We start from the raw sequence: 14,124 nt of genomic DNA, 5'->3' as shown, positions 1-14,124 counted from the left end.
CATTTGCTGCACAGCTAAGAATTTTTTCATCTTCATCTCATCAGTACTGCCCACTGTTAAAGACAGTGATTTCTGCATACCTACACAGATTTTTTTAATGCCTGTAGAATTTCTTTTTGTGAAAGGGAACTGTACATAGTGTACCATTTTCTTGTCAAATTATATTGTTTAAACTTGCTTAGCAGTGTTTCTTTTTCACTTTATAAAATATTTGTACTGAAGTATCACTAATAAGCATAGTCTGGGCATGTAATTCACTGCATTAGGTACTGTGTGACATCTGAATATGCCACTTGCTTTACCTATGCATATTTATAATATAGACATACGGATATACATCTCCATATGATTGTATAATATGACAAATCATCACTAGAGAAGCAGTTAATAGCTTATCCAGTGGACTATCACAGCTCTGATTCTACTTTGAAGCCAAAGTATCCAAAGAATTGTGTTGGGAGATGGAGGAGTTGCACAAGAAAGTTTGGGGGGTTTATATATATATATATGCACACACACACACACATTAATCACATTTAATCTCTAAAGATTACATAGGGAATTCAGCTATTCTTCTTACTATGCCAGAGTGAGAAATTATTTTCAAAGAACTTCAAAGTCCAACATAGAGAAATTTTACATCTACTTTAGCTTTAAGCAGAGATCTCAGCAAAAGCATTAGCAAATGCTTTCAGAGTAAGTACCATCCACTGATGCTGGGTATCTGTAGACTACTGGAAATTTAGATTCACAGAGATTCACAGAGTGGTAGGGGTTGGAAGGGACCCCTCTAGCGGTCGTCTAGTCAGAACTTCAAAGTCCAACATAGAGAAATTTTACATCTACTTTAGCTTTAAGCAGAGATCTCAGCAAAAGCATTAGCAAATGCTTTCAGAGTAAGTACCATCCACTGATGCTGGGTATCTGTAGACTACTGGAAATTTAGATTCACAGAGATTCACAGAGTGGTAGGGGTTGGAAGGGACCCCTCTAGCGGTCGTCTAGTCCATCACCTGGAGCAGATCACACAGGAACAAGTCCAGGCAGCTTTTGAAAGTCTCCAGGGAAGGAGACTCCACCACCTCTCTGGGCAGCCCGTTTCAGTGCTCTGTCACCCTCACAGGGAAGACGGGTTTCCTTGTGTTCAGGTTGAACCTTCTGTTTCCCAGTTTCTCTCAGCCTCCTCTTCTCCAAGCTAAACAGACCCAGCTCTCCCAGCCTTTCCTCATATGGAAGGTGCTCCAGGCCCTTCATCATCTTGGTGGCCCTGTGCTGGACCTTCTCCAGTAGTTCCTTGTCCTTCTTGAGCTGAGGAGCCCAGAACCAGACACAGCACTCCAGGTGAGGCTGAGAACGGAGTAAAGAGGGAGGATAACTTCCCTCAACCTGCTGGCCACACTCTTCTTAATGCATCCCAGGAGTCTTGGCTACGAGGGAACACTGTTGGCTCATTATCATCCCCTTGTCCACTAGGACCACAAGGTCCTTTTCCCCAGAGCTGGCCTCCAACAGAACAGTCCCCAACCTGTACTGATATATGGTATCAGTAAATTGGACATTTAACAGTATCCAATTAAAAAAAAAGCTGCTGTTTCTTGCAGTTCCTCTGATTGACACATATTTCTATCTTCTAATTCCAAGATACTGTATTTTTTACCATATCTTCTCCCATTACTGCAAAATAAGCTTCAAGACACACCTAAGTAAAAGCTGTAAGTAAACTAATACAGAATTACTGTGGAAGGACATGTTGAATACACATACCTGAAGGGGCACAGACATCTGTTTCCCCCAAACATACACACAGAGTATAATAGTACATAAAAATAAATGGCCAGTTATCCCAAGATTCCACCCAGAATAACCTATAAGCAACAAAAGATATATTATACCGTAGAAAGCAGAAAGATTTCATGGTAATATTACAGTACTACTGATTTCAACAAAGCAGAAATTACATTGCACCACACATACAACGGAACGATAACAAACAATGGGAAGAATTTCTCCCTGAATGAGAGACAAAAGGAATACTCAGAACTATCTTGCTAAAACACAGGTGAATATTAATCTTGGCCATGATCCCCATCCAATATCAGGTTTTCACACCACTCATGTCTACCACCACCTATTTACCACCACCAGATGCTGTAGTGCTTTCCCAAGCTCTCCCAAAGTTTCTGTATCTCACTAACAAATAACCAGTGCGCAGTGTCTGTTCCCACTTCCCACCCTCCCACAGAGCACAGCACCACACTTCCCATGGTTCTAAAGCACAGCATTTCCACAACCTCACCCCAAGCTGCCACAGCCACACTGCTCTCCTGCCCCACGCGACCACCACCTCCACCCCACAGATCTCCCACACATCCGAATGTTTTTCAAGGCCAGAAGTACAGCACAATGTTTCCTCAACCATACCCCAAAATCCAGGCTCCCTGCAACACACCACTCCCACAACTGAACTGTGTTGCCACCAGCCACTGCGCACTTCTCCCTCTCAGAAGAGAGCCGCCCCCTACTCAGTAAGCCTCCACCTCACCACCAGACCAGCCACTCCTCTGTGGGGTGACCCCATACGCTCCCCAGCTGGGAGGCAACAAGAATTCAGACCAGGCAAGGTTGGCAGCAGAGGGTCACAAAGAGCAGGTAACCAAAAGATGAGGGAGGGGTGCAGATGAAGAGATAAGAGAGTAGAAAGAAACAGACACCAGGAAAACAGAGGGAGAGAGAAATCACAGTAGACAAGGGATTTTCCCTAGTCATAAACCATTCAGAACTAAGGATTAATTAAATTAAGGACCACAGGCCTTGTCTACCCCTCTATGGACACAGAAGGGCTTCCTAAGGGGACACATTTCCCCACATCTTTAAAAATAAGTACTCAGACTTTTCTAAGTTTCAAGAAAAGACCAAGTATTTGAAAACAAGAAACTCAAAAGACTGTGACACTAACAAAAGAAGTGGAAGGTATTTCTTAAAATGGTGAAATAAAAAGAAAAAAAAAAAAGACAGGAAAGAGAGTAATCAAAGACATTTTCTTTAAAAGAAAAATCCTTGAAACTACACAAGGTAAACATCTCAGATTTTACCATTAAATTGTACTAATTATCTGAATAGGATCTAGCATTTAGATTATTCCCACAAGACTTGCAATTCAGGGACTTAAAAGAAAGTATTACTCTAAATATCCTGGAGATGTGAGAGGAGACTAAAATAGAAAGAAAATTTTAAAGAAAGTTCTAGCTTGGAATGCTACAACTGATGCTTAAGGGCATCAGTTAAACTGATACACTGAATAAATATATACACCTTTCATTTGCGACACAGCATCTGCTAATTGTAAGACTAAGTCATTGTCTAATAATTTTTTGATTACACAGTACAAAAAGAGCAGTAGTGACAAATACGCACAATAAAGCTCAGGATGATTCTGAATGTTTGATAGCTCAGCCTTCCCGCAACCTATTTTTGGAAGCCAAAATCTGAATGCCATTAAACCAAAGGAGAAACAGCTAGCAAGATGCCATATACAACATCACAACTGATCTCCAAGACTAATGGGATGTTCCTCACTGCATCCTGCAGCACAGTATGAAGCACCCAAGCTAGCTCAAGTACGGCTCAAACCGTAATTCCAATTGTGCCTTATTGTAGTGCCATCTCTTCCAAAAACAAAATATGTATCTGCTACCTCTGGAGGTGTTATATACAAACACGAACCAGTAAGAAATTGTTTCACAAAAAAAAACATCGTTGCCCAAAAGAACACGTCATTATCATAGAATTTTCATGTTATTAAATAGCTTTATCTAGAGAAGTCATACAAAAAAATTGAAGGTACTAATGAGTTCTGTCCATACCATTTCTCAATTCAAATCAAGAAGTAGACAGCGAGAACCACAGTAAAAAGTTATGGGGCTTTCTCTGGTTTTTAAGTCAAACACTAGTGAGTCATATCAGTGCAAGCTAAAAACGCCTCTAAAAGTAACAAAGAAGGACTCACCAAGTTCATTGAGACTCTGTGCAGCTTTTGTTATCTCTCTGCTTCCTCCTTGCAATTGTCCTTGAAGTCTCTTACTGAGATACAAGATGCGTATTATCCTCCGTAGCAAGTCACAGGCAGCCTGCAGAGAAATCACAGCATTAGAGGATATTATCAGTACATTATGATCACATAATATTAGGCCTCAAATATGGAAATATTTTAACCAAAAAAAGCAAATAAGAATGTGAATAAAACCAAGGAACACTGAAACCCCTTTATTTTTTTCAGGATTTTTTTTAACATTATTCTATGCAATATAGACCAACACTTTCAAAAAACAATTACATTCAAAGAGGTACTGAGATTATGCTATCATTACTAGTCAAAAAAAGGAAACTCAGAACCCTCTAACAGAGACATATTCTATTTCTAACTAGAAGTGACCTTTATTTTACAGTGTGCATCTCTCCCCAGTATTCCTCCTTCTTGTAAGCTTTAGTAAAATCAAATTGTTGGCCTTCCAATCAAATATTGACCAAAAAAAAGCAACATGGCAGTACTTACTTCAGAGGACAATAAAGCTTAAAGGCTAAATTGTTATTACAGATATTGACTTTTATGGTAGGAATATATGTAAAATCTCATTTTCAGCAAAACTTTCATAAGGCCAGTCACCTTCATTCAGCCAACTGTTAGTTCACATTCTTTCACAGGTTTATTTAAACACATGTGGTGGCATTCTTGGCTAAAAATTAAGGAGATGTAAAATTTTCAGGAAACATATTTGTGTATGTTTTCCTTAGCACCGAATCAGAAAAACAGGCATTACTGATATCTGAATCAAACATAACCGTGTCATAATTTCTTCCCCCAACGAAGGTTTTGAAGCAGGTTTTCTCCTTCTACATAGTAAACAATAGAGACAGAAACAGTAAGAGTTCCTCTGAGGCTGTACTGGGTCTTTGGGGCTTGGAGATACACACTATGGGAGAATCAATGTTCTGGTGCAGGTAACCTCTAAACTAGAATTCAGGAATGCAATCAGACTAAAAAGTTAAGTAAATGAGAAATTTGTAACAAGTAAGACGTAGTTGTTATGAGGTATATTCTCTGGTACTGAGACAATGTCTTCTGAAACATCTACCTTATGGATATCAAAATTATATTGAAATATTTTTTTTAAATATTTGTTTTCTGACAGACTTGGAACCTCTTTTTTAGACCCAAGTTAATGTCTTACAAACTAATGTTACGTGCACATATAAAAACAAGTGAGTCATTTCAACCAATATTCAGTGGACTGCACAACTTAGCAGACTCTTCCCTAGGCCAGCACAAACTGGTCAAAACAAATATTTATACTTTGATTTCATTAAACATCTAGACAGGCCAAAAAGGAAAAATTAGAAAAAGCCCCACTGGGGCAAATCACCCAAAGCACAATTACTCTCACTGCTTTTGGCTCTGTATCACATAGTCTGAAAGTGCAAGTTTCCTAAGCATTCTAAGGCAACTTAACCACATGATTTCTATTACCACTAGTGAGAGCCAAGTGGGGCTTATCCTACTTTGAGAGATTAATGTATTAGTTTTTATTAATTCATTCCTTTAATTAGAAAAATCTTGATCCACATATCACTTTCATATCGGTGAACTAAATTTCTGCAAGACAAATAAAAAATAGATTTTCATATAGTGCGCTGTGCTTCACCAAATAAGAGGGCATAGTATTACTACTTTGTGTTCGAATTTAATTACTCTCTAATCCAATTGTGTACCTCTAGCTAACGTTTTTCCTTAGGAATTTAACTTATCTTCTGACCATCTTTACTTTACATGCCAAAAGATTATTTCTTTTTCATTTGATTGTTGCTCATTATCTCCTATCCCAAGAAACAATCTTTTGAAGGGACTATCAACCTGATTAAGAGATGGGAAAAGTTACATTCAGATACAAGGGCAAAAAAAAGTTCAGGCCTTGTGGATTAGGGGGAGAAAAATCCAAAGACACTGAAGATACGCTCAGCACCACAGTGATTGCTACTGCATTGTGCCCTTGACAAAGATTCTGTTTCACCCACATATTTCCATTGACATGAGTCGCTCAACTTAACAAAAGCCCCGGTCACTGTAAAAGAATGCAATATATAACAACACTGTAACGGAAATAAAAAACTTTATCTAATAGTAGAGTTGATGCTAGATCCTCTAACCTAGACACCTGCATTTGTCTGAATGAATTCAGGAAACAGTCCCTTCCTGATGTTGATATAGTATGCCTTTCTAAAGGAGATGCTTTCATCCAAGAAGGAATTAATCCCACTATTCAAGCAAGAATTAATTTGGAAGAGGCCCAAGTTAATTCCAGTTGTTACAGTAAAATTTAAAATAAACCACGATTTTTGTAGAGAGCACCTTAGCTATCTCCGGAAATTTAAAGAAACCTACCAACACTAACAGACATTATTGCTACAATTTGAGCAAGTAGCCTCTTACTTTTCATCTCAAGTTCATTTTAATAAGTTATTGAAAAGAGACTTAATTATAAAGAGAGGACCACTTGAAAATGTGTCACTGCATAGCTCATATATGCAATTGCATATATCTGCTAGATCATAATGTAAATGAACGTACATATAACAGAAGCCTGAAGAAATATGACAGTCCACTAGCTTCAGACTACATCTACTATTTAGTTACAGTAGCACTTGGACGAAAACTGCTACTGGTGAATATTTTTGAGAGAACACCTTTAAAATACAGAATTATTATTTTTTAAAGGGTTTAAATATTTGGCTCATATAAAGATTTTTAAACATGAGATATCTGAAACGAAGAGAGCTTGTGGAAACACATCATTAAACAGAGTTGCACAGAAAATAACCTCCTGAAAGACAAACTCTGTCTACGTATTTCAGCTGCTAACTATTCCCATTTATCTTGTGATCTACTGTGGAAAGGCTCAGAAAAGGACAGTATGATTTAAAACAGGAAGTAAGCTTTGGGAGTCTGCTGCTCCCTTGGGATGCTGTAAAGCTCTAAAAGCAGAGCAAGACATAATATACACAAGCACACAGCAGAGATTTAGAATTCTGGACTAGATTCGAAGCTTAACAATGAATTTCCAAGGAGAATGTTTATGAAAAAAAGTCAGACTATATTAAAAACAATTAAGGATGGTAAAATCCAGCTTTATACAAGCCAAATATTCCTTCAGTTTGTGAGCAGTCCCACAGCAATCAATGGAGAAGCACTAAAACAATACCATCATGAGTACAGAAGGCCCTTAAACACCACACAGTTCAGCAAAACATACCTGCCAACCCTACAGATTTTGACAGTGAGCAACCTCTTTCACCAGCCATCTACCTTTTTCTACTGGTTCTACCAAATGCACATCAACTGATAAGATTAGCAAATTTGAAAGCATCCCGTGCCACAAGTCTTGCATTTGGGAGCAATTTCATGTCGTAAGCCCTGCCACCGTCAGGAAGCGAGTTGTTTGCTGTGCTGTTGCCCTTCCTTCCTGAACAAACAAGGCAGCCAGAAGAGAAACAACAGCAGTGCACCTAGGGGAGGCAGGAGGGCTGAGATTTCAAAGGTCTATTGACTCAACTCTCCCTATGCCCAACTTCACTTCATAATTCAGGAGGTATCCTGACCCTCAGCTCATCCCAGCAATGCAACATAAAACACTCGCTCTGTATCTGCCGATACAAGAAAGGACAGCAGCTCTGGTGCCAACCACGGACTCTCATTGGCAGAGAAGCTGGAATCACTGTTCCTCTTTCTACAGTGAGGTAAGTGGGTTTGGATGCCCAGCAGGCTCCCCTTACCCTGCACCTCTTTTTTCTGACTTACAGGAAAATCCACCTAACCCTGCTACAGCAAAGAGCACTCAACTTCCTAAGTTCAAGGACGCATTCTTCTCAGACATCCTTCTGCAATTTGACTTGTATAAGGCCAGGGCAGAAATTATTTTCAACTTCAGCCCTGAATTCCCACAATCCTTTCCACAGCTGCAACATATATCAGAGAAGAAGAAAAACCTGCACCTAACCCACCACGTGGAAGTCATGGAAGTTTTGCCCAGTGGCATAAATGGTAACAGCTGGAGTTGAAAAGAACAGGAGAAGCACCTGGACAAACTTTTTTTTTTGCTGAACTTCACTGCTCCTGGAAGTGTAGAAAACAGTTCAGCTGGGAGACTAGGGCAGCTGCTCCACCAGCCCCCAGTCTGGAAACTGCGTGACAGTTTGCAGCTTCACCTACTCTGCTGCACAACAGCGGTCACCTGCAGATGGCAATCTACTTGAGTGTGTATCCACAGCTCAAATTTCAGCTAGTTCCTAGTTCTGCAAAGCTAAGATAAACTTGTGAAGACAAACAGTTCAAACAACAACTCATTAAACACTTGCGGATTTGGAGCTGTGTTGCTTTACAAATCATAAACTGAATAGAATGCAGCTACATGACTGAAGATCTATGGAATAGTTTTCAACTCTTCTACAATTAACAGGGGAAGTGTTTGACACTTATCTCACCATCATTGTGATAAGCTCTCTACCACAGCTATCCTCTAACTGGGAGAGATCTAAATTCTCCTGTAGACTTCACTTGTACTCAAGAGACAGGGAAAACTATGTACCTGGGCTTGTAAAACTCCAGAACCACAGCTGGCTCCATAAACTGCATCTTAACTATTTTGAAAGAATTAATTCCCAAACTCTTCACTAAGCTGCAGTCAAGCATGCATTAACTTAGAGGAGAAAAGCATCTTCTACACAATGCCACCATAACATTAAATACCAAAATTACACAAAGAGTAATGAGTATTTAATTAATCTGTCCTCATATAACCCTTCTCTTCCCTCCACCTCTACAAAAACTCACTTAGGTAGTGCAAAGGTCAATTTCCTACTTTGTAATACAAAACCCACCTCTCAGTAGCTCATGAAGAGACACACAAACACTGATTTTCATTGAGACAACAACCTACAGGCTACTGGAGTATGAAAATCCCACAATACATGTTAAACAAGATCTTTTTAAAACACATTTTTAATACAACTTACTTGAAGTTTTGCTAGCTGAGCTGTGCGAGACACTATTTTGTTGTAGGGGTCAACAATTTTGACTCTAATTCTAAAAACAAGAAAATAAATTTATTTATAGCAGTATTAATAAATAACATGATAGAACAATTAAGAATTTATGCTTTCTAATCACAGAATGAATGGCATACCTATCAACAGTGCTTTGCAGAGCACCAATTCTAGTCTGCATCATTTCGAGGACACCTGCAAAATAAAGCGGATTTTTTACATGGAATGATTGTCAATTATAGAAAGAATTATTCTGCAAACTATAGTAATGCCTGGAGGCTACTTTAGTATAAAAGAAAGAAAAAAAAAACACACACCACCACACCACAAAAACACAGCTTCCTCCTTTACAACAAAGCATTCAAACAGACTGAAATTAATAAAACAGCATATTTGGAAATAAACTGAGCAAGTAATAGGTAACTTACTGAATGTTACGGAAAATTTATTGGTAGAGAACACAAACCCACAGAAGAAATATCACTCTGAAATTCATCATATTTTAATTTTCAAGAAATATCACTCTGAAATTCATCATATTTTAATTTTCAAAAAACATTTGGAGCATGTTGCTTTCTAAGAGAAATGCTATCAGGACTGCTGTTCACAGGCATATAACGTGGGACAAACACCCGAATATGATATGCAAAAATGTCACAACCTATTTAACACTACTTACTTAACATTGTGACTAAACAAAGAAATCATCAGACAAAGAGGACTGAGAAGATAACCAATTCAATTGCAAGGTTTTCTTCCTGTGCATAAACATCTCTAGCAAAAAGTAAGGTATCAATGACATTGTGAGGTCATCTAATTTAGATTACAAACAGAGCAAACTACCCTAATCATGTTTGTTCCAGATTAGTTTGGCAAAGCAGCACAAAGAAAGCCCACAAGCATGCTCGTTCTTTTCTTGTTAAATTGCAAACAAAGTAGTCAAGGGTAAGCAGTCATTTTTGCAATATGGAATCAGCCTGCTGAGAATTTAATTAAGTTACGCAAACCCAGGCCTATGAAATTACTTTTGTTCCAGTTATCGTTAGCATTCCCAAACACACTACATTTTTGTAAAGCCATGTTTACAAGCATGTCATCATTAAATTTGATAAAACTGCAATAAGATGCAGCAAGATGGAAGATGAACATAACTACTGCTAATAGTTTTATTCAGCTTGCACAGTATTGGGACTATCTCTCACCTATTTTGTATTAACATGCCAATGCTCATCTTCCTCGTATTTCAGAATTATTAACTTGCCTCAGTGACAGACTCAGAAGTCCTCTGACATTTATGTAGGGAATGGTAGGCATGCAATTCTCACACATCAGAGGATGAAGATAGGAGATTCAGTAAAAAGTTGTCAAAATAGGCTGAATTTTCTACTCTGCATTGCAATAATGGGCGAGGGCCAGTAGCATGACATCGGTGCATCTGTGACACTGCTGTAAAGCATACAGCAGTCCTCTTGCCAGAAGGCAGAATTAGGATGGGGGAAAAGGCAGTCTACCCTCTCCATCTGCAGTGTGAGATCTGAGATGATAATATTTAGCCTATCTTGAGCTAAAATGCAGCTCAAGCTACCTATAGACAGAAAAGAGTATATGTACCAGATCAGTGTACCATTAAAAAGTGCACAGGCCTAGAGAAGAAAGGACTCTACAAGCTGGGTGTATCAATCTGAAACAGTGAAACTCAGTGTTTCTTCCAGTGACCATATATCACACATAGCACAAGCAGGGCAGAGATAATAAAGCTTTGCAACACCTGAAGCCCCAACTTCGTGTGCACAGACTTGATTTTCCTGGCAATGGGAATTTCTACTGATGTTTCAAATATCAAACACTCTTCAGGATAAGAACCTCTGCACGCTTCTTCCCTCACACACAGAAAAGGCCTCTGAAAGAGCATAACCCTAAGTAAATGGAGAAATTTCAATAAATTTGAGGTGAATTGCATTTCAGTTTTACTTTGGGTTTTCAGCTGTACAACACGCATTATTTACCACACCTGCCTTATAGAAATGTTTTATAACTGAACAGTTGTTTTGAAGTACTTCATTCTTTCCTCAAAGCAGTCATAGGAAGGAATGCCTTCAGAAACAACCATGATTTCAGAAAACACAATTCCACTGAGCACAAATTGCTGAAGATTGTGACTGGGAGGTATTTATCAATCACAAGATCGACTACAGATTCCTATCTACTTATTTGGAGGACGAACATGGATTCCAGTCTTCCTATGCTTAGTTTTCCAACTGTTTAAAAAGCTATTCGGGAGCTACCATTGCTAGATTGAACAGGCATTTCTTCATTTTTATAGTGATGTGCAAATACTAAAAATCAAATGCTGTACACAACAAGCTCCAAAGACTAAGAAGATACTGTAACTGTCAGTAACAAGAAACTCTCTGGTTATGCCAAAACCTGGAAGCAGCGGAATGACCAAAGATATATTACTTTACAAGTTACAGAATGGGAGGGGAAAAGGAGCTGTGCTTGGATCCTACAGTATATGCAAATTAGCATGTTAGAAAGGTAAATATTTTTTTTTTCCCACAAAGAAAACCAAACCCATATGAAGTTCCCAGAATGTGACGAAGAGCAGAATGGCAGGTCTAATGAGCTCCTGGCACAAGAACAATATACTGCAATCGTCATTCCACACAGATTCAATGGCTCCTAAATAAGGCCTTCAAAAGTCAGCACTTCATGTTAAAATCCAAATCCCAAACAGTGCAATAACTCAAAGGTACGTATTTAACTTAGTCGCCCCTTACTAGGGAAGAAATATCTCAATGCAGTTAAGGTTATGTGTTAAAGCCTCTTCGGTTAAGATTTGCAATCCATGAAACACATGCATATGCAACGTGCACAAACCTGGTGCTCATGGCAACAGATACTGGCTAATGTTGCAACAAAATGAGGCTTATTTAGAAAAATGTATTAAAAGGTCAAAAAGACTTGATTGCTAAAGTTGCTCAGAAATGATTATCAAAATACATTTTCCTATGAAGTAGTTACTCCAGGAAAGTATCAGCCAAATTTTCTCCCTGGAGCTCCATCTACTGACATCAAAAAAAAGCTGCCACATGTTACTCATTAGAAGTAAGATCCACAGCCTTAACTTTAGGGGCCAAAGTTGGCAGCGCATGACGTTCCCCGCACAGATATTAAAAATGCTTCCTCCACTGGAAGAATTAGCAGGCATAATATAACTGTATTTACCTTCCAGGGATTCAATGCCAGTTGCTTGGGCCAACAGGTCTTCATGTCTTGCAACAACCTCAAAAGAAACAGAATAAAGAAATCAACACAGAAAAATCGGGATGTGGGCCTGAAAGGAATAATAATATATTATCATTATCCCTACATTAGGCAAAGACAGGAAAAGGCAGCCACACCTTAAAGGTGAAAGTGTTTTCAGAACATGTTTTAATTCACGAAAGCAGCAAGCTCAGAGCGAGAAGACAGTCAGTAACTGCAGCGTAGCCGACATAATTAAAGCCAGCAGATCAATCACATTTCCACACACCTTCATATATAATAATAATTGTAAATATAAGCTTATTATTTGCACATTTTTAACATTTTATATTTATGACATTTAGAAACTAGTTCCCAAAGAATTTACCAACTGGGGCAAGGGGAGGGAGTAAGCCAGGTTTGGAAACCATACACAAACTTTGCATGTGTTCTCACAGCAAGGTCCACTGACAATTTGTGGTGTCAGCATAGATTTTACCAAAAAGCCTTTCACTATCCAAACTCAAAAGCCTTTCTGAAGGTGCGGAGGTGTATCAAGATAGGTTGTATTTGCCCAGCTAAAGGTGAGCCTAGGCTACTCTCCAGCATAGGATGAAAGGGTGCAAGTTAAATCACTCCCTACCTTCTTACAATTGTCACCCCAAAATACAGGCCACCATTTCTGATATCTGACAGGATCATTGGAAAAGAGTCAGGGAACATCCTTACAAGGAGGAGTGGAACTTCCATATATACTATGATTAGCTGCATAAACTGAAAACAAAGCAGGACATGGCTTCTTGGTAGGAGTATTAAGAGTGAGCTTGCCTGAGTTAAGTATCAGATTCAGTTTTGCTGCAAGGTGTACCTTTAGTTACCAGCTGCAAAGTATACAAGGCAATTTCAGAAGCAACAAGATCAGAAGATTACTAAGCTTTTGACTAGTTTATATCCACCACCACAGAGTAACATGTATGCTTTAAACTTACTTGTAAATGAAGTTCTTTATCCAATTGGCTAATACCTTGTGCAAGTTTTGCTAGTTGCTCAGCTATCACAGCCTGATGGATAGACTGGGAAGTGTAAGCTTTCACATCAAAGTCTTCTCTGAAGAAGTCAGCATAACATTCTGAAAAAGATTCCGATTTTATCTTCATGCTTCAGAACAGCTTAGTAATATTTATGGACCTAAAGCATACAGCACTCTGACCTTCAATTTCTCCAAACGTAACCACCTATGTTCTCTACATCACATAATACAAATGAGATACCAGTTTGATAAGAGACCACAACCAAAAAAAAACAAATTCGGAGCCGATAACTGGAGGAGAGGGCTGTAAATGGTGAAAAAGACCTGTGTTCCTTTAACCTCCACAGCCTCTTCTTGAGTAGAATACACGGAAAAGTATCGCTACCTACTTCTTCCAAGCTTACAGCGTAACCAGGGTGAGGCCGTACCCATAACCAAACACACACCAGTTACCAAACTGCTGAGGATCCAAGTAGGACACGACGCCACTTGACAAAACCAGAGCAGACTCTTTCAACGGTACTGGTTTATAAAACACTAAACTGAGAAAAGATACTGCGGTGATGATGTTGGGACAAGTAAGACCCCAGTCTCCAGGCAGCGCAACCTGGTACTACCAAGCACCTTCATCCCTCGGGGCACTGCCCTTCCGGCCGGAGCCGAACATACCGCCCGCGTGGCCGCGCCATGCAGACCCCTCCCCTCCAGCCGTGGGGTCTCCTGCCCAAGGAGGGGGCGCCCAGCAGTGCTGACAG

The 14,124-nt window shown here is 39.2% G+C and overlaps 1 protein-coding gene across 1 annotated transcript; it reads right to left on the bottom strand.

Annotated features, from left to right (window-relative positions):
- Positions 1–990: 990 nt before the first annotated feature.
- On the bottom strand, positions 991–13,496 carry LOC104513242 (conserved oligomeric Golgi complex subunit 5-like). Its single transcript, XM_010156532.1, has 6 exons — positions 13,329–13,496; positions 12,322–12,379; positions 9,234–9,288; positions 9,064–9,133; positions 4,007–4,127; positions 991–1,013 (listed from the first exon to the last, which is right to left on the bottom strand). The coding sequence occupies exons 1-6, from the start codon at positions 13,494–13,496 to the stop codon at positions 991–993; spliced, it is 495 nt and encodes a 164-aa protein (XP_010154834.1).
- Positions 13,497–14,124: the final 628 nt, after the last annotated feature.

Source organism: Eurypyga helias, unplaced genomic scaffold, assembly GCF_000690775.1.
Source record: "Eurypyga helias isolate BGI_N326 unplaced genomic scaffold, ASM69077v1 scaffold7358, whole genome shotgun sequence".
NCBI classification, from domain to species: domain Eukaryota; kingdom Metazoa; phylum Chordata; class Aves; order Eurypygiformes; family Eurypygidae; genus Eurypyga; species Eurypyga helias.
Note: the sequence above shows the minus strand (reverse complement) of the source record. Positions and strands in the feature narration are given on the sequence as shown.